This window comes from Akebia trifoliata, chromosome 11 (assembly GCF_017979445.1).
Source record: "Akebia trifoliata isolate Shusen 1 chromosome 11, ASM1797944v1, whole genome shotgun sequence".
NCBI lineage: Eukaryota > Viridiplantae > Streptophyta > Magnoliopsida > Ranunculales > Lardizabalaceae > Akebia > Akebia trifoliata.
In genome coordinates, this window is record NC_141385.1 from 49,654,125 (window position 1) to 49,677,628 (window position 23,504).

Below are 23,504 nucleotides of genomic sequence, written 5' to 3' on the forward strand. Positions count from 1 at the left end.
GAACAGTAAGAGAAACTGAGGAAACATTGAGCCAAAATAAATATATAAAAAAAGAAAGAAAAGAAAATCATGTATATAAGACAGGATCCCACACTGAACCCTGAAAATATCTGTACAATAAGGATATTAATTTATTTGTATTTTTTAAAACTGCAAGAACACCCAACAATCCAAGAACCTCAGAATTCCTCAAACTCATTGCTTTCTCCAATAACACGTTGGAAAATTTTCAACCATGACTGTTATACTGTAGTTAGATCTTTTGATGGTTTATCGAAATGCTCTAAATCTCTCTGGAAAAGAATATTCATTCCATTTATGTTGCAATTGTCAGTCTTAGCTGTCAAACTTGTTGGATGTAAGGCTCTCTGATGCCCCTACCTTGTTTTCCATGTCAGTGGAACCAGAATTCTCCTTCATGGGTTCGATTTCCATGCTGCCTGTTCGACTTTTCCTGTTCTTACGATCCTGCAAAGAAATTTTCTTTTAAAAAAAAAAAAAAAAAAGGTTATAAAAAGAGTACTAAAGGGACAGAGTGTAATTTGGTGAGGAGGAACAAATATGTTGTATTAGTTTAAATAACTTTATATGATATTGAAGCTAAGAGATTGATCAACACCTCAATGAAAGGCAAGTCATCGGCTTCGAGCATTCGAACAACCTGACCCATTTTGGGTCTTTTGTCCGATTCAAGATCAACACATCTCAGAGCAATTAGGAGAGAACGTTTAAGAGCTCGGGTTGTTGGTCTAACTTCAAGATTTGGGTCCACAACTTCCTCTGCCCTCCTAGTACCTACCATTACTTTGAGCCACTCGACAAGATTAACCTGTAACAAGCATGGTATCCAATAAGGTTAATGTGAACGTCGAACCCCACATAAAACCACAAAGACAATAAAAAAAAGAATAACAAACACATAATACATCAAGATTTACATGGTTCAGCAGTATGCCTATATATATATATATATATGGGTAGCGTTCAATGGCTAACTTTTTGGCAAAACATTTTTCAAAACATGAGTTAGAAGTTTTGGAATGGGCTTATTTTTGGTGAGGATGATCTCTACGGTGAGGAGATCATCCTCACCAAAAATCAGCCCATTCCAAAACTTCTAACCCATGTTTACAAGTTGAAAAATCGTGGACCGTCCATTTTTTGTAAACTGTTTTTGATGGGGTTAGAAGTTTTGGAATGGGCTGGTTTTTGGTGATGATGATCTCCTCACCGTAGAGATCATCCTCACCAAAAATCAGCCCATTCCAAAACTTCTAACTCATGTTTTGAAAAATGTTTTGCCAAAAAGTTTGCCATTGAACGTGACCCTATATATATATATATTGTTGGGTGAGATGCCTTGGATTAAGGTACCGGTGGGTACTGTTCATCAAATACCCAACTTGGGGTTACAATGGGGTGGGGGAGCTGTTCCCTATTGGAGGGTTGCAGGGTGGTCAAAGCCCCCAATCCATTGAAGTTCTAATTTGATTAGGAAACCTATGGCTATATAAGTTAGGAATGTAATCATGCTCAATGGTAGTGAAACTCTGTCATCCGTCATCTGTGGACATAGGCTTTGCCTAACCACATAAATCTTGTGCTGCTTGATTTAACATATCTTGGTTGTTTTTCACAGCATACATCGGTAGATTGAGGGATTCAAGCTCACACACACATTTATACATACACAAAACCCAAATTACCAAAATTTCCCCTGGTTTCTACTTGAAATTTTGGTTCTCATGACAGTTTAGAATGTCTTACCTCATTCACGGGTCGACCATAGTCAACTGGATCCCTGCCAGTTACCGTTTCAAGAAGGAGGACACCAAAACTGTAAATATCGCTCTTCTCGTTTAACAATCCAGAATTTGCATATTCAGGTGCCACATACCTGAGATACACTTGAGAGACTTCAAAAACGGCGTAGGTCTCTTGTTCAACACATTAAACAAATTGGGAGATTTGTAACAAATATAGAAGAATCATGAACAGGGAAATAATAAAATAAGAGTTAATATGTACCCAAACGTCCCCATTACTCTGGTTGTTATGTGACTTCGATCAGAACCCAAGAGCTTGGCCAATCCAAAATCAGAAATCTTGGCATTAAAATCATCGTCAATCAAGATATTGCTTGATTTTATGTCTCGGTGAACGACTTTCGGTTCTATTGCTTCATGCAAATAAGCAAGTCTGCATCCGATTTTACAAAAAACAAGACCATTTCATTAAGTTGTGCAAATCTATTGAGATGAACTATTACACCAAATCAGTTGCATCCCTGCATCAGAATGGCCAAAAGTAGGTCTGCATACAGTTTGATTTGGGAGAGAGACTTACGCCTTAGCAGTACCAAGGATAATTTTCATGCGAGCCTCCCAACTAAGGGAGCCCCGTTCACGCAAAGATCCATGAAGCCATTGCTCTAAGTTTCCATTGTTAACATATTCATACACCAGCATCCTATATTCCATATGCCCATCAGATTCCAACTCACAAGACAACAAAAAAAACCAAATGTAGCTCAAGAGAAAGAAAAAGCAAATTAATTAGTAATGAATCTCACCTGTGAATTCCTTCTACACAATAACCCAATAGCCGTACCAGATTCTTATGTCGGACATGACCTATAGCTTCCACTTCAACTCTAAATTCCTTTTCTGCCTGTCCCCTACAAAAATAATATCCACACAAAAGACATAGAAAAACACAACTAAGAATCATGGATTAGATAACCATTTTCAACTGGACAGAAGAATTTGAAGTGTCCTTACAAATTGTTGAGGATTTTCTTCACTGCTACCTCAGTTCCATTTATCAGACGGCCCATGTATACAACCCCATATCCACCCTCCCCGATTACATTCTCTTTAGAGAAATGGTTTGTTGCAAATTGGAGATCTCTAAGAGTAAACCAATGACCCCATCCAAGATGAGAGAATTCGGGCAGTCCAACTAAAGGAGAGGCTGATGCAATACCATGTGCCAAAGAAGACTGCTTGCGAACAGTTCCAATGCTTACTTCTTCCCCTGACTGTGAACTACAGCCTCTCTCATGCTGATAACTTGAGCTGCATTGGCTAACGTTATCTGCATCGCTTGATTTGATCATACCCAAATGAGTAAATGTCTTCTCTGAATCTTTGTCACTTGGTTTATTGTGGATTGTGATGGGAACACCATCACGGTGATCATGGAAATTGTGAGCTCCAACACTATCGACTTCGATTTCCTTGGAGACCTTAGGTATTTGTGAAAGGGAAGACATGTCTGATTTCCTCGGTTTCCTCCGAGACATCACCCATATAGATAAGATAAACAGAATCAGGACGATAAATGCTCCAACACAGATACAAATCCAAATCCATAGTTCCAGACCAAGAAACTTCTTTGATAGAAAATCATTCATAGAATTCCCAGATGACATTTTTTGATTCTTTAGTTATAAAAAGAGTGATCGTGCTAATCTGTAGAGATTCCTATCTGTCTAATTAATCTCATTCACTGAAAAATCGATCCATCCGCCTACCTGTAAGTACAAAAATTGTGCATTAACGTCCTATCTATATGTTAAAATTCCCAAACAAGATCAGAATTTCTGAAAAAATTTCAGATTTGATACAAGAACTAAGCCCATTTGTCATTCATATAGATGGCTATACAAAATAATCAAGAAATTGATAATTGCAACACCAATCTCTGAAACAAAAAATACCAATTTTATATAAAGGTCAAAGGAAAGAGCATCATATATGTCACTTGATCAAGTTCAAATGCACAATACTAACAATTCCATGAGAAAAAAAAAATGATCCAAAACTCAAATCCCACTTGGGTTTTTAACTATTCCATAAATTAAGAAAAACCCACTACTCATTTAATCTATCCCTACAAAATTCTCAAACTATGTCTAGCATTTCATGAATAAACACACAAACCCATTTGACTTATACAACATTATATAACATTCAAAGTAAAATTTCAAAAGGAAACAAAAATACATACCAATCTTCTTGAAATTCTTCCTTGAGATCCTAAAAGAGGCTAAGAAAGAAGAAAGGGTCTCACTTTAGACTCTCAACAAGAATAGAGAGGCCAATGTTGGTCAGAATTAATACTAATCCACCAAAACCCAAGATGCCAAAATAACATTTGCAGAGGAGTGGTGCGGAAGAAGAGGTTGTGCTCAGAAGTGGGCCAGTAAGAATTCAAAAAACATTGACTAAGGAGGGCACAAGCCCAGACAAAACTACAATCTTAGAAGAAGAAATGTTGAAAAAAAATATTTTTTATTATTGAGAATTTTGTAGTGCCAGTAAAAGAGAGGTTGGTAGGGTTTGTCTTTGTGGATGATAAGAGGGGTTTTAAAAGCTATAAAGAAAGCTTTGTTTGCAATGGAGGCAAACCAGAGATGAGTAAAGTAAAAGCAAATGGTAGAACTGAGGAAGCATTTATGGATTGATGGAAAAATATTGGTGCCCATAAAACAAAAGCCATAAAAGTATAGAAAGTAAAGAAAACAAATATGTGACTTGTAAGTTGCAAACCCAAATCTAGTCTTTTTAATCATTCAATAAATTTACAAAAATACCCTATATGTTTGAAGGAGTAAAGAATAATGATTAAGCACTTCCAAGGCCATTATAGTGCTAATGTCTCATTGCTCCTTATTGATAAAATTAGTCCAATCTCAAAAATGTCTTTTTTTTTTTGGGTTAACTTTTTAATATCTAGATGATTCATGAAACACTTCAAAAAAATATATGACGAATTTCTTGGGAAATCTTCTCTTTAAATAAAAGCCAAACACAAAAACGAGAAGCTAGTTTTTTCACTTAAATTGCTACAAAACATTATTTTGGTCCTTTGTTGTCTTCAATCGATCGTAAATAATCCTAAAGTTTTGCATGTCCTACAATTTTCTTTAAGAATTTTCAAAGTGTTATTTTAATGGGGCAAAGACACTTGAAAACGAATCTGAATTTGATGTTAACGAAGAATTGTGCGAAGCTGATAAACTAATGATACTATGCCACATGTACAAAGAAAAGGGTAAAATATAAAATCTTAACCGCATAAGAATTTTTCTCACAATTTTCTTTCCAACTATTTAATTGAGTGATGTTATCCATACATGTGTCGTCAAGCCATTGGTGTAATAACTTAGCATATTTTTTTATTAACAGCAAATCTCGATTCCTCAAAGATAGATTTTATTTTTTGTTTATTTTGGGATCATTTAAATATGGGTTAGGCAATTTGCACACACCTAAAATGCTCCATCAACGTACTCACTTACTTGTTGTACTCACCTAAAAATTGACATTGCTATTTCTACTCCATTTAATTAAAGTATTTTCACTTTATTTTCTCTACACCCACTCAAGAGGGTATCGAATCCACTCCTTCTTCTTCTTCTATGCATCTAGAAAGGTTTCAATTAAGATTTTAAGTTTCAATCTTGTTTTTTTTATCCAAATACCTCAAAATTCAGTCTAGTCGAAATTATTCATATTAGAAAATTTCTAAGTGACATTTTTGGTTTGGTATGTTACTACCGAATTAATTTTGCAATGTTCGGTAAGTACTTCTCTATCCTATACATAAAGAATTGGTATTGGTATATCGAACACAAAGATTTACATGAGAAAGTTGTTCGGTAGGTACCTACCAAATCAATTTTGTAATGTTTAGTAGGTATTTACATAATAAACTAAAACATGTTCAATCTGAACTTACTAAACAAATATTCTCAAGTCCTTTGATATAAAATTGTAATTTTAAAAATTATTATAGTGATTTTTATATTTTCCTTGGTCATTAAATACAAGAAAAAATATAAGTGAAATTTTAAAAGGGAGGGGAGCGAGGAGGGGGGGGGGGGATAATTTAAAGAAAGGTTTTCCATTAATTCAACTTCTCACAAAAATTCAAAAGGAGATGAATATGAAAAGAGTGGGAACAAGAGAGAGATAGAGAGAAGAAGAAGTGGGGTTTGATTAATAGATTATTGAGATGAATTTTTCAATTGATCGGTACTAGGTACATAATGACAATGTTTTTGGATTAGGTTATGGTTGGTGTAAAGATCGTGCATTGGTCAAGGTAAAATTGTAATTTGTTCATTTTTTATATATTACATTTTAACATTAAATGGGCCCACTTTGTTGAATTTTTTGACACCATGTATGACACACTCTATGACATGAACCTACGTTGAAAAACTACCATAAAATGACCTAAATACCTTTTTCTCTAATTCCAACAAATATATAACTTGATTTTCTTCAAAAAAAAAATCATTCTTCTTCTAGTTCTTGTATCTTTTTGGTAAATTAATTTTTATACTATTCAACTTTCAATCTTTTACACAAATTCTTAATTTTTTTTATTTATCTTAAACATTATCTTTTTCTAGATGTTTGAACGTGGGAGATGAGATCTTAAAGATGAAGATAAGGAGAAAAAAGTCACCTTCAATGTTGAAGATAATTGGCTTTGGGAGAGAAAAGGATTTTGTCTATACTTTGAAGGTGTGGGCATTTAGGTCAATTTTTGTTGGACTTCTGAGGCAGAAAGAGGTGAAAAAGTGGGGGTACTCCCAACATATGTAGAGGGGTATGTCAAAATCACCTTTTCTTTCATACAACGTCTCTCAAGGGTAATTCCGTCAATTTAGGAAATTTTGACAAAACCTAACCTTTGCTAAAGGTGCTAAGGCACCTCCAAAGTCTACGAGTTAGCAGGAAGAAATCATGCTGAATTTGTTGGGATGATCGAAATAAGTATAAATTTAGGAAAAAAAATAAGTTTTCTAGAAAACATTTATGAAAATGCAAGAGGAAAAAATTTTCCATTGATTTAAATTTGAAAGCCATGTCGATTAATATTTATCCTTCCAACTCCAAATTTTTTGGATAATTTATTGAAAAAATGATTTTTGTTAGTTTGATTGCACCTAAGAAAATACGAAAAAAAGATTAGGCTTTTGACTTTGGGGTGAGGGTATTTAGAAGAGAATAACATTAAGAAGTGGGAAAAACATTTTCCTGAGAGGTGGGGGTGGTAAAAACATTTTCCTTTCCAAGAGAGAAATTTATTTTCAGAAAAAACTCACAATCATCTAAAATTCATATTTTCCCGAGAAAATAATTTTCCAACATATTTTCGATGTAGAATCGTATGGACCCAAAGTTTTTCAATGTCTTTTCCTATGAACATCATTTTAACTTGAGAGTAGAAAAAGTCTCAATTGAGACTTTGATTATAAGCATAGCTTTTTGATTAAAGTGTATCCAAACAAACCCTTATTAAATCTCCCCCCTTTTCTTCCCCATCAGATGGAGGTTAGGGGTTACTTTTAAATCAGCCAATAACACAGGGTGCACATGCACCTGGGTCCCACTTAAAAGTTGACTTGGCTAGATGATCCTAGCCATCCGATCTTCACATCTATCACATCCAAATAGTGATATAAGTCTGTAAGACAGTGAGGTGCACCGTGCATGATGCACGTAGTAGGCTCCTCAAACCTTCCTTGCCAAGCTAGTGATTGTAGATAAGTGTGAACCTAACTTTTTCGAGTCACGAATCCCACACTCTTGGGTTTTTTTCCTTTTTTCAAGTAGGAAGATTATTAAAGGAATGATTGAGTGTTTCACAAGCAAGTTGAAACTATGGTGCGACCATATTATAACTAGAGGAGAGTAGAATATGACACCATTAAAGTCAACAAATTCAAAAGTGGACAAGGCTATCTTATCCAAGGATATCAATGTCTCAATGGGTACCCACTTATCCCATTAATTGATGTATCCAAAATTAATTAATCTATCAATGGTCTATTTTCTTGAATCCTATTGTTTTTTGTTCCAGTTCCTAGTAATCATCTTGACTCAATCCAATGGGTCCGTTCGATGATCTCTTCTTCAATCTATTCATAAACAATCAGTTACAGTTGATGAGTGGATTCCATTTTTGTCGACAACTTATTACCCTATTGGGATGTGTTTTGAAAGGGAATGGATCCTCTCTAGTTCTAGTTTCCCATAGTTTTGTGTAGTTAGACGATTGAGAAAGTGCCACGTGGCAACAACATTAAAATCCCTCCATCAGAATTTTTGGAGTTCCAATGACCATTCATTTTCAAAGTGTTTGATTTTTACTTAAATTTTTTTTTTTCTAATCTGATCTAACACATAATCGATGTATTAATTTTCTTTTTTCAATATTACCCCTTTACTGTGGGAAGATTACTATATGGAACTATAAGAAACTCGAACTACAGAGGATTTGCTACCGTTTTGAAAGGGGAAGGGGGAGGGGGGATCATCACTTAGGGAGTCAATGGTAGATTTATTTTACTTGTAACTCATTTATAAGGAGATTAAGTAATCTAATTAAATATTAGTTAATGAGATATTTAGAAGTATACGTTTTAGCTAATTTATTATCTAAAAATATTAGAGTATGATAGGATGTAATAAAATAATGTGCGTTACCCAATGTTAGGTTTCTAAACCAATATTCCAAAAGGCCTAGACCTTTTGGAACCTGTTAAATTTAATTTCTTAACCACTGAGGCACACAACAAACCACCATGCTCTACAATCGATGTTTATGGCAGTCTTCATTATGGGCGGGGGGATTTTCTTAGGGTTTTCATGTAACCCTTAAACATTTTTTAAGACTTTTTCTCATAATCTATAATTTTCCCAAGTAGTCTTTTCCGAGACTCGAACTTGAGATGTGGGATCAATTCTAATTCCATGTGATAATGAGAAATACGATTTATTCTTGGATAACTCGATTGATTGAATACAATACTCTAAAAAAGATTTATATAGAAAGTGGTGGAAATCTTAACAGATGGATAATATATCTAATCCTAATCTCTTAAGATTTGATTTAATCTAAAAATATGATTTGACACATCATAATGCACAATTTTATATTGCATCATATTATAATATAATAAAAAGGAATGTGTAGTATTTTATTTTATTTTTAAAAACTTTTTCTTTAAAAAGAAACATATGTTTTATCTATATATATATGAGGAATGTTAACGTCGAACACTTTATGGGGACATTAACATTGTCCAATACATTTTTTCCTAATAATACTCTTCTTTGTTTTGTCTTTTAGTGAAAAAGATAAAGACATATTAGTATTTTACACAATAAATACATTTATTATGTCATTAATAAATGTATTTATTATGTTGGTATTGATTGTCAAAGTATTTACCAAAAAAAATATTTAATTCAAAAGACTTAAATGCTCACAACATGTATTATGTTGGTATTGAATGCTTGGATAATTCATCGTTGGTATCGAATATCAAGATATGAATTACTATTAGCCTTTTGTTTTAGTTCAAAATTGCCTTTTTTATGAGGTACAATTGATAATAGGTATTTATAGTGTCGATTCTAATTCTAAGGTTTCCATACCGAAATTGAAATCAAAATAGATAAGTGTAGAGGTAAAAATATTTACCTTACTTTGAGATTCGTGAACTCGAATGATACTCTCTTGCTCCTCCAAAATTTTTTTCGGTATGCCCTCACCACAAAGCCTCTGGTGCTCAAGTCCATAAAATTTGATAGAGTTTCAGTATTGAAAAATTGCCTACCTTTGATTTGATCATATGTTCCCTTTTATAGAGAATGCGATTATGATTAATCTCCCTTTTAGATGTTGCCTACTTCATCCTTATCCTAATTAAGAAATCTTCCATAATTATGATTTAATCTCCCTTTTTATCCTTTTTCCATTTAGAAACCTTCTAACAATAAGAATCCAATAACTAAACCCTCAAATCCCTATAAATTAGGGCTTTTGGGTGATCTATGACGACACACCGTTCGAGGATGATTTGCCCCTTACCTTCTTCCTTTGGCACTATACTCCATCTATTTTGAGCTCTGAGCTTCCAAGACCTCTCAGCTCATAACACTCATATTAGGTCAACTCACTCCATATTAGGGATGTCAATGGATAGTTGAAATTCAAATTCGTCTTCGAAAATACATATATTATCCAAAATTTTCAAATTTCAAATTCAAATGTTTTTTTTTTTTTTTTTTTTTTAAATATTTCAAGTTAATTCGAATACGGATTTGGATGTGGGTACATCTGATCTGATAAAATTTGATCTGAAATGATGTGTATATATTTGTGTCACGATCGGGTCATGTTTTCTACCATGATTTTTTATATAATGAAACTCAATTGTTAGATTTACAAAGATCTAACGATACCACATCAACTAAAAACCCACTTATTAGATTCCATTGGGCTACTAAGTAACAACCCTTCTTCACTTTTCTACTTAGTTATCTCTCGTCTTCAACCTCAAGAAAAAAAACCCTTGATTTTTCTACTTTGTTATCTCACATCTTCAACCTCTGACTTATTCTATGAGGTGTAATTTTATTTATTTAATAAATATGGATGGGTTTAAGAAAAATGTAAGTTTCTTTTTGACAGTTGAAGACGAGGGTTTGAGAAATAAAAAATAAGTTTTTTATTTTTATTTTTTCCTAATGTCGAAGACAAGAGATTTCGAGATCATTTTCATGGGTTTGAGAAAAAAATCAGGTGTTCGAATTTGAAATTTGATTCTAAATATCCGTTGAATTCAGATATTGATGTTTTCTTTTTGGATTTGAATATGGATACCGGGCCAGTCAATTCGATTAATATCCCTATGAAATACATGTCACCATCTTGGGACTTGAAGATTTGACCCTACACAATAAGAATCAGAATCTGGGCATACGTGGAATCGAAAATTGATTCATCGACAACCTTAATCTTATCTGATTGAAATTCGACTTGTATCAACTATATAAATTATTTGTCATTCTCATCTTCAATTGTGACCATTTCAGGTTTATAAGGAGTTGGACAAACAAGTCCCATGTATGCAACTTTCAATTATACCTCCTCCCCCACCCCTCAAATAAAAAACAAACAAACAATGGGCCTAGCACATTGGACTGTTCCACTAAAGACTGTTTCTAGCCCACCCATTGGCAGCCCTACTTCAAACAATGGGTCTAGCACCCAAGCTCACAGGTATCAAGTTGTGTAAGATGAGATACCTTTTAAATGGGCCTAAATAAATTTGATTTCAGCTATTGGACAACCATTGTATGCCATTAAGCATTTTGCATTATGGATTTAATGGTTCGTCTCAAGGCCCATGATGAAATGTCCTTTAAATCAGCGGCTAGAAAAGATTCACGGTTTGATACACTTAATAGTTAATAATACTGCACTAAAAGATAATGCCGTTGACTATTGACTTTGACCAATGAATTAATGCTTTGGTGACCTGTTATCACGTAGACACAGGGTTTGATGATAAAGCCGTAGATTTTGACTACCTACAAACTTTGACTTTGATAAAATATTACCCAAAATTAGTATGTAACATGCATCATATAGACTATATATACATATGAGACTTTCCACCGTTACTTATTCAAAATAGATAAGTCACAATGAAGACTCCTTCCCTTATTTTTCTTCTTCCTCTGATGATCTTAGCTTCTTTTATGATCGTCTCATCACGGGTGTTGGCTGATACTACACTCGAAGCCGTGCATGATATATCAGGCAAAAAGGTTCGATCAGATCAAGAATACTACATCTTACCAGTCTTTCGTGGTAGAGGTGGTGGGTTGACCCCATTGGGCACTAGGAACGGCTCTTGTCCATTTGATGTCGTCCAAGATCGACATGAGGTATCAAATGGTCTCCCATTGACATTCACTTCGGTGGACCCAAAGAAAGAGATCATACGTGTTACCACAGATCTCAACGTCAAATTCTCCGCTTCGACGATCTGTGTGCAATCAACGGTGTGGAAGCTTAAAGCATTCGATGAATCCACACGACAATGGTTCGTGACAACGGGTGGGGTTGAAGGGAACCCAGGTCTTTCAACAGTGAGCAATTGGTTTAAAATTGAGAGATATGAGAATGATTACAAGCTTGTTTATTGTCCTAATGTGTGCAAATTTTGCAAAGTTATTTGTCGAGACATTGGCATTTATATTGAGGATGGAGTGAGACGTTTGGCTTTAAGTGATCAACCATTTAAAGTTATGTTTAAGAAGGTGTAAAAAAAGGGTACTTGTTTAAGAATCTAGTGCAAATCTTCTTTGTAAGTTATAAATAATAATGATAATAAAAATGCTTTTGTCCATTATGTTGAAATTAATTGGGAATATGAATAAGAGAATTAGGTATTGTTATAAGGCACATAGTGATCTACATTTGGAAAATATAGTGCAATTAGATTTTAATGAATCTGTTTTCAGGATGCAACATAGTGTTGTGTAAATGTCTTGTATTCTATTGTGCTATGCAGAGCTGCGGGGGTGCAGGGACGAAGTCCTTATCCCGAATTTTTTAAGAGGTATGAAAGGATAACGGTGTAATATTTTTTAAAGGGTTTTCTATTTTTTGGGGGATTTATGTTTTGAGGAGATTTATATGTTTTGGCAACTCTTGATTATATAATAGAAATCTCTAGGGTTGCAAATTTTTTGAGAAAATAATGATTGTTCATGTTCTGTTCTATGGATGTAGGCACATTGTCGAATCACGTAAATCCTTGTGTTATCTTTGTTATTTTGATTTTTTCACACATAATTCATTATTTATTTTGTATTTTTCTTTTTATTTCAACCATTTATTTGATGGAAAGCCTCATCGCAATTTAATGCTCGAAAAGTTCTGGTAATTACTCTTTAGTAAGGAATAAAGATAGATTAAAGTTCTTATAGACATTAAAAATGTTTACCATGACAAATGTAACCCTCTTTTAGATTGTTGTCATTTGCAACCATTATAATTGAGGGTATAATAAAAAAATAATACATAATTTATATATAATTTTAATATAATTATATAGCATTTTTTTTTATTAATATAATTATATTAAAATATAATTATATAACATTGAACTTTTCAAAAAAATAATAATTATATAGCATTGAGCTAGGCTATCTGATGGATCTATATTCAAAGTTCAAAATGCACACAAGTTTTATAACTTTTGTAAATATCTTAAACACCTTTATATTTAATACAATTAAAGATTAAGTTTTTTTTTTGTTTAGGATTGCAAAATGATTAAAACAACTCTTTGAACAAAACATGATGAAAATAAATAATAAAAACTCGCCCCTTTTTTATCAAAATACTTAATTTATATAAAATATCCAATTATATTGAATAATGACCACTACAAATCGATCGAAAACTAATCTTTTGGGAGGGATTTCTGGTAAGAATTTTTCAATAGGTTTTAAAGCTTTCGAAACGGTAAGATAGAATAGTTGTGTCTATTTGGTGAGTATTGGGTGGGTGTATGCAGTAAAAACAACAAAATATAGAAGGATTTTTAGTATTTACTAGGGGTGCACATTGGATTGGGTAAATCCGAGAACCGAACCAATCCAAAGCCTTTTGGATTGGATTGGTTCGGATTGAGCATGGTTTGTTTGGGTACGGATTGTATATTAAAAAATCAATTGATTTGGTTTGGTTCCGGATTAGGGGTATAATAGAACCGAATCAATCCGAAAATCGAACTAATCTGAAGTATATATATATATATTATGTAGAGGTAACTCATCAAAGTCTTCAACTTTATCTCTTCTATTTTTTTCTAACAAAAACTCATAAAAAATGTACACAAATCTCTCTCTCAACTCTCAAATGAATCAACCCATGTATGGAAAAACTTTTTCAAAGAGTTTGATTCCTTGTTTTTTTAAGAGAATCTTTGTACCGTATTTGTTAGATGAAATATACTATACGAACTTAGGCTTGGATACGTTAATCTATCATTTATGGATTAGTTTCCTCATTAATCCATTCAAGATACTAATTTTAAAATTGTAATTTTTTTTTAGTCTCATTGAACTTCCTCTAATTTTCAATTTTTACAGATTTCAGTCAGAATTTAATCATAAAATCATTTTCATTTTATAAATATGCATTATTTATGATCTGATCCAAAGGGTTCCTCTTTTGAAAGAAAAAATACTAGTTTTTCTATTTTGAAATTATGAGAACCGAGAACCGAGAACTGATCTGAACCAATCCGAACTAAGGTTGGTTTGGATTGGTTCGGTTCTATAGGTTAATTAGATTGGTTCAATTCCAAATTTGTAGAACCGATCATATTTGATTCGGTTCTAATTTTGCCAAAATCTGAACTAATTCGAACCATGTGCACCCCTAGTATTTACACAGTACTGTCATTTAACGTTTCAGTGAGTGCAGTGAACAATAAGGTGGGTGTAGATAGTGTGCTTCATAAAGATAACATCCAAACTTGATCCATTATGGGCCTAGGAGGCCAAAGCCCGGCCCATTGACAACCTATTCTCTAGGGGTTCTTTTGAGCCATGCACATTGCTCTTTGAAAGGTGAAAGGGATGTGTACCATGTCAATCGTTATCATGCTTTAAGGCAATCAAATGGGGGTGGCAATGGGTTAGGTCATGCCGTGTTTCTGTTGTATTAAGGGTATTATAAAAATTTACCTAATACGAATCAAAACCATTTAATAATCATGTCAAAAACTTAAACTTAAATTTGACTCATGCATTTTTTGAATAAATAACTTGTCCTGGCCATTATAACCTATTCAATAAAATTCTAACCTTAATTCGAAAGTATAGGTTCCATTTCTACAGCCAAAGATAGTGTAGTAGATACGTCTAAACATATATTTGTGGTAAAATTAAAATCAACATAAGAGATAGAAAGAAGGCATGTGTATACCAAAAAGAGACTGTACAAATTCCTTAGTGGCAAGTCGAGTCTTGAAAAGTTTATCAGGAAGGGAAGTGTAGATCAAGTGTTTGAAATCCTAGGAAGTAATAAATTCCTTGGGGCCACCGTTCAGGGTCTATTTGACCCAAGACTCAACCCGTAGAATATAGGACTTTACGAGGGGGTGGTGCGTCTGACCATGGGATTAGTCTCACCCGAAGGGTTGATAATCAAAAACAAAAAAAACAAAAAAAAAAAAAAATCAAGTAACAAATAGGATAAAAAATAATGAAAATTTGATCGAAAAGATTTTTCGTGTGCAACAAAGGTTATTTAAAGTCATGATTGAAAATTTAGGGAATTCAAACTGTCGAACTTGATAAAAACCCCATCCAAACCCTAATGTTTGTTTGAAAATTGATTCATACAATTCATTTAAGAAGAAAGAAAGAAAGAAAAAAAAGATCATTTACATTTTAATTTGTTGAAACTTGAAAGTGTTATTATGTTATTAATTAAAATTAAAAAAAAAAAGATAAAGATGCATGAACTTAATAGATAGTTTGCATGTGCAGTGGACAATATGTCTAAACGAGCGAGATAGCAAATGTAAAGGCCCCGAATACCATAATGGAGAACATGAATAACTTGTGGGGATGTTTTAAAGTTGACAATTCATAAGAGTTGCTAAGGTGGCGATTGATTGCGCTTCAAAACGCAATTTTACCGGCGTTTGCGTTAGAAAGCGGCGGTTTACAATATTTTGTGTGTTTGATACAACTTTTAAAAACTGCGTTCGGTGCGTTTTACCGCAATTTATCGATTTTTACCGCTGTTTTGAAAAGCGGATAAAAGACACTTCGCACATCAGCGTTAAAACGCAGCTATGTGAAATGTCTTTAATACCCTTTCACAAATTTAGAAATTCCATCGTCTGTCCGAGATTAAAATCACTTTCGTTCATCGAATACGTTTCACCATACGATTTCACAGCAGCGGCAACTGATCTCCTCGACGACGACGACCATCACAGCTCCGATTAACCTATTGACGACGACGAAGACGACGTTCAAGCAAAACCCATCGATTCTCTCTGTCGACAGAACCTCCATCGCACTCCTCTCTCTCTCTCTTCTTCTCTTCTCTGTCGGCAAAAATCTCACACAGCTGCGCAAGTAATTAAACTTCAGATCTGAATCTAGTGACAGTGATGAAATCGATGAAGACGAGCTTCTACAGATCGCTTTAAAGAAGCAATCTCAGAGAGAAACAAATTACCAGAAACATTGAAGCATCTTCCTCCTCTAAAAAACCCTCCAAACCAGTTGTCAATCTCATTCAACCACCACCGCCACCAATTCCTCGCAAAAATCCTAACTCCAATCCTTCACAGATGAAAAAACAAACAATCTGTAGATGTTGATGAAGATGATTCAGAGGTCGAGTTACTCAGTATCTCCTCTAGTGATAAGGATTTTTCAAAGGATTGTGGAATCGCCACCAAAAATCGTTCAAGAGGAGGTGAAGATGATGGTGATCGTGGGTGGGATGGATCCGAGCCCAATCGGTGGAAGCAAGTTGATGAGGCTGAGGTATTTATTTATGTAGTTTTGGTGCTGTTTATGATATCGATTTTTGTTAATTGTAGTTTAAGTAGAAAATTTCTGTGTTTTTTTTGGAATTAGTATGCTAAATTCGAGAAAATTGGAGAATTTTGTTGTGAAATTCTTGCACGTTCGAGTCTCCAGTTTTCGGATGCAAAAAAGTTGTGATTTTTAATCATATCTGTTCAATTTGCACCATACATAGTTAGCATTTTTCAAGCTTGTGAAATATTTTGTGTGGGAATAGTGTAGGTTGAGTTCTCAATGAACATCTAAGAATCCAATGGATAATGAAAAAAAATTGAAATTCAGAAATAATTTTAGTAAAATTTGAATTGAAGTTGACAAAATCTAATTCCAAAAGTGATAGAAGATTTCATGGAGTGCTTGGATCGCCAAAAGTCCAATTTGGTTTTTGGACTATTTGACTTAACTCCACCATCTGCAAATACTTCATTATGTTTCAATGTATCTATATTGTAGTTGGCATAACCGTGTACACAATGGATTCTTTGTATTTGGTACTTTACCAACTAAGCTACTTGACACCTTTGCCTTATTCAAGGTCTTTTAATGCACTCTCCCTCCGACAATGGAGCTTTCTTCCTTGGACTAGATGGCTATTTTTAAGAGGAGATGCTGCCGAAATTTCTATAGAATTATAAATTTTTCTATAATTTTTTATAGATTTATAAACATTTTAAAATTAAAATAATTATTTTTTTAATTTTTTATATAATTTTATTATATTTATATATATATTTAGTGTAATTATATATGTATAGGGGTATTCTGGCAATTTTTATGCATTCTGGTTGCATTATCAACCTTAAGGGCATTCTGGTCATTTTACCCTACTATAGCAGATTTTAGAAGTTGTATCAAACAGTCCACAGTCAGATTCTAGTCAACAGCACAGCAGTTTTAAAAAGCTCTATTAAACAAGTTTTTCAGCTTTTCAGATTCTGACAGCAGATTCAGACAGCAGAAGCTGACAGCAGTTTTAAGAAGCTGAATCAATTGCCCCCTAAGTGTTTAGAATGCCCAACTTCATAAAGTCATCACTCTTCATCACTATTTTGTTTATGTAAATCACTTTAAAAAACAATGGAGCTGGAATGAATCTAATTATAGAAAATAAACCTATAAACCAAAAATCCTTACATCAGTGCTTCCGTATGTTCACATTGACCAAGATCGGTGCACCCTGGCCTCCTTTGAAATTCTTCTTCATTTTTCCATATATGGGAATTTGGATTTCAATGTCAATTCAAGATAATCTAGAAGAAGACAGGTTATTGAAATCCACTTTGTATGTGCTCCATGACCTCGGTCTTCTCTTATAGACTGATGTAAAATTACAAAAAAAACCTTTGACTTTTGTTTAAAAAAATATTTCATCTTTAAATTCATCAACCTCTGTGATTAATTTATTTTAATCTAGTTAATGAGGGGCGGAGCCAATAAAGAACCGGTGGAAGGCAATCGTCCCCACAAAAACTTCGAGATAAGCCTATATTTTCAACTAACTGCATGCCTCATCCTACCCTCTCAATTTTTTTAACATGATATTTCCTCTTGACTGGGCATTCTCTCATTGATTAATTAAAAAGTATATAAATATCATTTTCTAATTATAATTTGTCCCCACTACAATAGAATCTTAGCTCTGCCCCTATATTCAACTTAATTTAGTACTCTTCATTTTCAATCTCATCTTACCATTTTATTGTTAAATATTGAATTACCAAAAAATTCCATCTTTTTTCTATTTTCGCAAAAAATCTTACCTATTACTTTAAGGTTTGAAGTGGAAAACAATCTATGACTGGAATTGAGAAGAAAAATCAATGATTTTTAATTTGATGTGGAATAAATGGTATTCTGATAATTTTTAATTAACCTATCAATGAAAGTTCAAGAGAGACATGTCATAAGTTCCAGAAGAAAGGAATAACAAAAGTATTCACCAAAACTTGAGGGTATCCTCTAAGAGCCATGATAGTTAACTGTCTCACATGGCACAAATGTATACTGCGATTCTCACAAGTCTGACGTGGTGGGATGTGCACATAACCACAAATGTATTTCCTTGTGATACAAGTAAAAATTATTTATTGATTATGTATGCATGTCCACATCGGAATTGTGAGAATCACAGTACATCCTTTGTCACCCCAGCACAACTCAAAAAAAAAAAAAAAAAAAAAAATTGCTTTTAAAAGAGCAATTGTAAATAAGAAACTAAAGATGATTTCGTTTTGAAGGGACCATACAAATTATTTTATAACATTTTCGTGACACGTTTGACCATGAAGGTTGGGATGAAGGTAGGAGTATCTTGCTCTTCTAGAATTTTCAAACCTATTCCGAGACATGTTGGTCAAAGATAATGGCATTTCGGAAGTTAATTCGAAAAAAAGAGGGTAATTCCATGGCTAATCGCTTTTAAATTCCTTCGTTCATGTCGACTGATCTCAACACACTCTCTCTCTCTCTCTCTCTCTCTCTCGTGTGTCTGTGTTTCTGTAGGCGAAGTCCTTCTACTTCAAAAACTTTTCAAATTTAAAGAAGGACAAATGGGAGAGTATTCAGTGGTTTCGATTGCAGTTTCTTTAATTGCTGTTATGAGTACTATATGGGCCTGGATTGTGTTGTATTGGATATGGTGGAAGCCCATTAAGTTGGAAAGAGAACTGAGGCAACAAGGTATCAGAGGTCCTCCCTATAAGTTGTACTATGGGAACCAGAAAGAGAGTTCAAGTATGACGAAGGAAGCACTATCCAAGCCCATCAATCTTTCCCACAATATCGCTCCACGTGTTGTGCCCTTCGTTCATCAAATTGTCAAAAGTTATGGTACGTTTATTTGCATTCTTTGCTTAATTTATTTTTAATAAATTAATTTACTGTGTACTTTATGAAATATGAACCATTTTTTTCTTAATCTATTTTAGGATAACACCCTTGTGATATTTGCAAAATTTTGGATCCCACGTATTTCCCTACTTTTATATTTAAACTTAATATAACTAGGTTATTTTGATAAAACGTCCAAGAAAATTGACGCCCACGACAACGTTAAAATCAAGTTGGTTAGTTTTGAAAAAAGTTGTGATAAACGGACTCCTCATGTGACATACTCAAAATACTTTCCTGACATGGCATTTGTTAGAATCATAGATTTTATACGGGATACACATATACATATCCCCATAAATATGTGCAAATGTGTATCCCGAGGAAAAATATATATATGACTCTAACACATGTCATGTCAGGAGAGTATTTTGGGTATGCCATGTGAAGAGTCACTAAATCATTACTCTTTTTAAAATTACAAAAATATTTTTTTAATTATAAAATAATTAATGTTTTAAATTATAGATAAACCCTTTTATACATGTACCACCTATTAGTTTATTATTAGAAAAGCGAAGATAATATTGGATGAATTTACATGTTAGTTCGTATGGATCTCGTCTTCTTCACTAATTAATTCTATGTTTAAGGTTCCTTTCACCTGATAATTACTAGAGTCGTGCTGGAGTGTCCTCTAGATTGACCTCAATACACAGATTCACACTTTGCTGACATGGAGGTGCGCACCCAACAAAAGATGCTTTTCATTCGTATCTTGATGAAGAGCATCTATATATGGTTCTATACACAACTCCACGTCAACAAAGTGTGAATTGAGGTCAATCTTGAGTCACCCCAGCATTATTCTATTTTTTTTTTTTATTTATACTAAGAGTTAGTTCCACTGCATAGGGGCAGTTAATGGATGGGGTCTCATCGGATCAGTGTGGATTTGGTATCAATTAGGTAATGATTGGTTTGGACCCGAAACTAATCCAATTCTTATTGGATCCAAAATTTTCCCTTTATAATCTCAATATTGAGATCAAAATCCGATCCAATAACAATTACATTAGGTCCATTTCGGGTCAAATCTATTTTGATAAACAAATCCTAAATAATATTCGTATATTTAAACAAATTTTCTCATGTTTTATCAAACTAGGACATATTGGATCTAGAACCGATCCAATAAGATACTGGATTGGAAACTTATCGGATTGAATTCTTATCAATATCTAATTCGTTGGCCCTGACCCAAAGTTATATATAACTTTGTCTCTCTCCTTATAACTCTTGGGCTTCTCTACTCATTGTCAATTGGTTTTGAGTTAGACCCTCAAATTTATCAGGTATATCCTCAAAGTTCAGTGAATTCAAAATCAAGATCAATAATCATGGCCTAAATATACATAGGAGCGGTGTCAACGTGGCACGTTTGGATTGGTAAAAAATAGATTGGGCTGCGTGCATGGCTTGGTGAGGAGCCTGAGGTGTTTTAAACATCAAATAAAGCATGCCACACAGACACCGTTCCTATTTTATAGGAACAGAATACCGTATTGGATCCTGAGTCAATGTAATAAATATAAAGGAGCATTGTACATGTTTTGCATCCACAATAATATTAACTCCAATGCGCTTAAATAAAATGAGATTACTCATGCAAATGCTCCTAAAGGTCAGGATATAGAATAATTGTTATAATGTTAGATTAGATGTTGAGTTCTATGTGGTAGTTTTTAATCAAGCGTCCATTAAGACCCCTAAATTCGTAAGCCGAAGTGTAACACAAAAACACCATTGACTTTCATTTCATGATATTTGTTATCGAATGCAGGTAAAATGTCCGTTATTTGGTATGGAGCAACTCCTAGGGTGAACATAATGGACCCAGATCTTATAAGGGATGTTCTATCTAACAAGTTCGGCCACTTCGCAAAGATCAAACTAAACCCACTCACAAGGTTATTAGCAAATGGGTTTGCAAACTGTGAGGGTGAACATTGGGCAAAACACAGAAGGATTATCCATCCAGCCTTCCATCAACAGAAGTTGAAGGTTTTCTCTCTACTATATATGATCTTCTACTCAAACTTTTTATATGCAACAATATCGATAAAAGTCACTTATGGCATGTAATTGTATCTTTCAATACTATCATGAAGCTGATATTGCTATGTTATTTTCGTTTTTCGGTGTTTGTTATAGAGGATGTTACCTTCATTTTATACTAGTTGCGACGAGTTTGTCAACAAATGGAAGAAGTTGGTTGAGATGGAAGGGTCGTATGAATTAGATGTGTGGTCTGAACTCCAAAACTTAACTGGAGATGTCATCTCTCGAATAGCATTCGGTAGTAGTTTTGAAGAAGGGAGACGAATATTCCAACTCCAAATTGAGCAAGCTGAGCTTGCTATGCAGGTTTTCCAATCCATATACATCCCAGGAATGAGGTATGATTTAAGTGTTCTTCTAAAGTTTTATAAGTTCTTGATTCCAAGTTATGATTAGATTTCTGAAGTACTTTCATATTTGTTCTTGGCTTCTAACTTCAACTATATATGTCATTCACATATAGCTTTCTTCCCACAAAGAGAAATAATAGAATGAAGGAAATCAGTAGAGAAGTTGGAGGTCTAGTAAGGGATATGATCAACAAGAGAGAGAAGGCTATTAAATCTGGAGAGGCCACTAATGACGACGTATTAGGATTGCTAATAGAATCTAATATTAAAGAGATTAAAGAACATGGAAACTCTAATAAGAAGGTAGGAATGAGTATTGAAGAGATTATAGAGGAGTGCAAGCTATTTTACTTTGCAGGGCAGGAGACAACGTCAGTTTTGCTTGTATGGACAATCGTAGTGTTGAGTATGCATCAAGACTGGCAAGCACGTGCAAGGGAAGAGGTCTTGGAAGTCTTCGGGCAAAGGAAACCGCACTTTGATGGATTAAACCAACTAAAAATTGTAAGTTTTGCTATGTAATCCTTCGCTTTGTGATAGTTTTATGTAGATACAAAGAGTCCCCATTAATTCCTAAAACCTTCTTCATTGCAGGTAAACATGATTTTTTATGAGGTTCTTAGATTATATCCACCATTGATATTAATTGTACGTCGTTCTTACAAGAAGATGAAATTAAGAGAAATATCTCTACCACCGGGAGTCGAGATTGGATTTTCACCACTCCTTGTTCATCATGATCATGACCTTTGGGGTGAAGATGCGAATGAATTCAATCCAGAGAGATTCGCTGAAGGAGTTTCAAAGGTGACAAAAAATCAAGTCTCATTCTTCCCATTTGGTTGGGGCCCAAGGACATGCATTGGGCAGAACTTCTCAATGTTAGAAGCAAAAATTGCTCTAACCATGATACTACAAAACTTCTCATTCGAGCTCTCGCCCACCTATGTCCATGCTCCTAGCACTGTTGTAACTCTCCAACCCCAACATGGAGCTCCAATCATCTTACATAAACTCTAAAATCCTCTCGCCGTCATCAGTACTTATCGTGATCGTTTTGTTCTTCATCATAGTTATCGTTAAATCCAATATTATAAAAATTATCGTGTCATAGTTATTGGTACTTTGATGTATATATTCAAGGGGTTGGTAAATGGTTTATGTAGTCTATGAATATTCTTTTTTTATATTATATATATCTTAAGTTGAATATGATATATAGTTTGAATGGTCTGGTGAATTAATTTTTAGAAGTTGAACCTCATTTTTGAAGACAACAAGTCCGAATTTATATCTTATATATATATTTTATGTGAATAACTTTCAAAATCAATGGTGTTGTAATAATGATTCTAACAAACAAATAAAGAAAATTCTTACACCAGTGCTTACTTATATTCACAACAACCAAAATCAGAGCACGCCTTGGAAAGTTCACAAATTCTCGAGTGTACTTCGTGAAGAGAGTACCTTCCTCCTCCTTTGATCAATCGCTCAAAATTTATAACATTGGCGTGGAGTCTACTTCTTAGTTATCCTTCCCAGCTTTGCTTTTCTTCGCTTCCATATGAATATCCTAAGCATTCTTCTTAGGATTATCTTACTATGTGATTTGTGTATCTCTAGGATAGTCTTACGACTTTATTTATATACCAAATTATGCCCACACAATTAAGTTATCAAATTTATGATAAATTTTCTTTAATTTATTCAACTTTGTCTTCAATCCATCATTTTTAACTTTATCTTAACCTTTATA

The 23,504-nt window shown here is 33.8% G+C and overlaps 3 protein-coding genes across 4 annotated transcripts; 2 read left to right on the top strand and 1 right to left on the bottom strand.

Moving 5' to 3' along the window:
* Window positions 1–53: 53 nt before the first annotated feature.
* Window positions 54–4,509, bottom strand: LOC147392401 (putative receptor-like protein kinase At2g42960). Of its 2 annotated transcripts, none has more exons than XM_086458652.1 (8): window positions 4,012–4,509; window positions 2,781–3,535; window positions 2,573–2,677; window positions 2,347–2,469; window positions 2,029–2,199; window positions 1,768–1,897; window positions 620–829; window positions 54–483 (listed from the first exon to the last, which is right to left on the bottom strand). In XM_086458652.1, the coding sequence occupies exons 2-8, from the start codon at window positions 3,431–3,433 to the stop codon at window positions 337–339; spliced, it is 1,539 nt and encodes a 512-aa protein (XP_086314778.1). In that variant the 5' UTR covers window positions 3,434–3,535; window positions 4,012–4,509; the 3' UTR covers window positions 54–336. The 2 variants fall into 2 exon arrangements, with proteins under 2 accessions (XP_086314778.1, XP_086314779.1); XM_086458653.1 differs by having other exon boundaries at window positions 54–468; window positions 4,012–4,508.
* A 6,983-nt stretch (window positions 4,510–11,492) lies between these two features.
* Window positions 11,493–12,278, top strand: LOC147392402 (kunitz trypsin inhibitor 5-like). Its single transcript, XM_086459406.1, has one exon. It carries the CDS (start codon window positions 11,520–11,522, stop codon window positions 12,141–12,143), a length of 624 nt encoding a protein of 207 aa, XP_086315532.1. The 5' UTR covers window positions 11,493–11,519; the 3' UTR covers window positions 12,144–12,278.
* Window positions 12,279–18,940: 6,662 nt separating this feature from the next.
* On the top strand, window positions 18,941–22,852 carry LOC147392403 (cytochrome P450 72A397-like). The gene is made up of 5 exons (XM_086457224.1): window positions 18,941–19,274; window positions 21,118–21,338; window positions 21,489–21,733; window positions 21,859–22,249; window positions 22,340–22,852. Exons 1-5 carry the CDS (start codon window positions 18,995–18,997, stop codon window positions 22,763–22,765), a joined length of 1,563 nt encoding a protein of 520 aa, XP_086313350.1. The 5' UTR covers window positions 18,941–18,994; the 3' UTR covers window positions 22,766–22,852.
* Window positions 22,853–23,504: the final 652 nt, after the last annotated feature.

Coding starts and splice junctions, on each gene's coding strand:
- LOC147392401 (XM_086458652.1), bottom strand. CDS start 3,433: ATGTCATCTGGGAATTCTATGAATGATTTTCTATCAAAGAAGTTTCTT. Junction 2,200..2,346: donor ATCCTTGGTACTGCTAAGGC/GTAAGTCTCTCT, acceptor AATCGGATGCAG/ACTTGCTTATTTGCATGAAG. Junction 484..619: donor ATGACTTGCCTTTCATTGAG/GTGTTGATCAAT, acceptor TTTTTTTAAAAG/AAAATTTCTTTGCAGGATCG.
- LOC147392402 (XM_086459406.1), top strand. CDS start 11,520: ATGAAGACTCCTTCCCTTATTTTTCTTCTTCCTCTGATGATCTTAGCT.
- LOC147392403 (XM_086457224.1), top strand. CDS start 18,995: ATGGGAGAGTATTCAGTGGTTTCGATTGCAGTTTCTTTAATTGCTGTT. Junction 21,339..21,488: donor TCCATCAACAGAAGTTGAAG/GTTTTCTCTCTA, acceptor TGTTTGTTATAG/AGGATGTTACCTTCATTTTA. Junction 22,250..22,339: donor GATTAAACCAACTAAAAATT/GTAAGTTTTGCT, acceptor TCTTCATTGCAG/GTAAACATGATTTTTTATGA.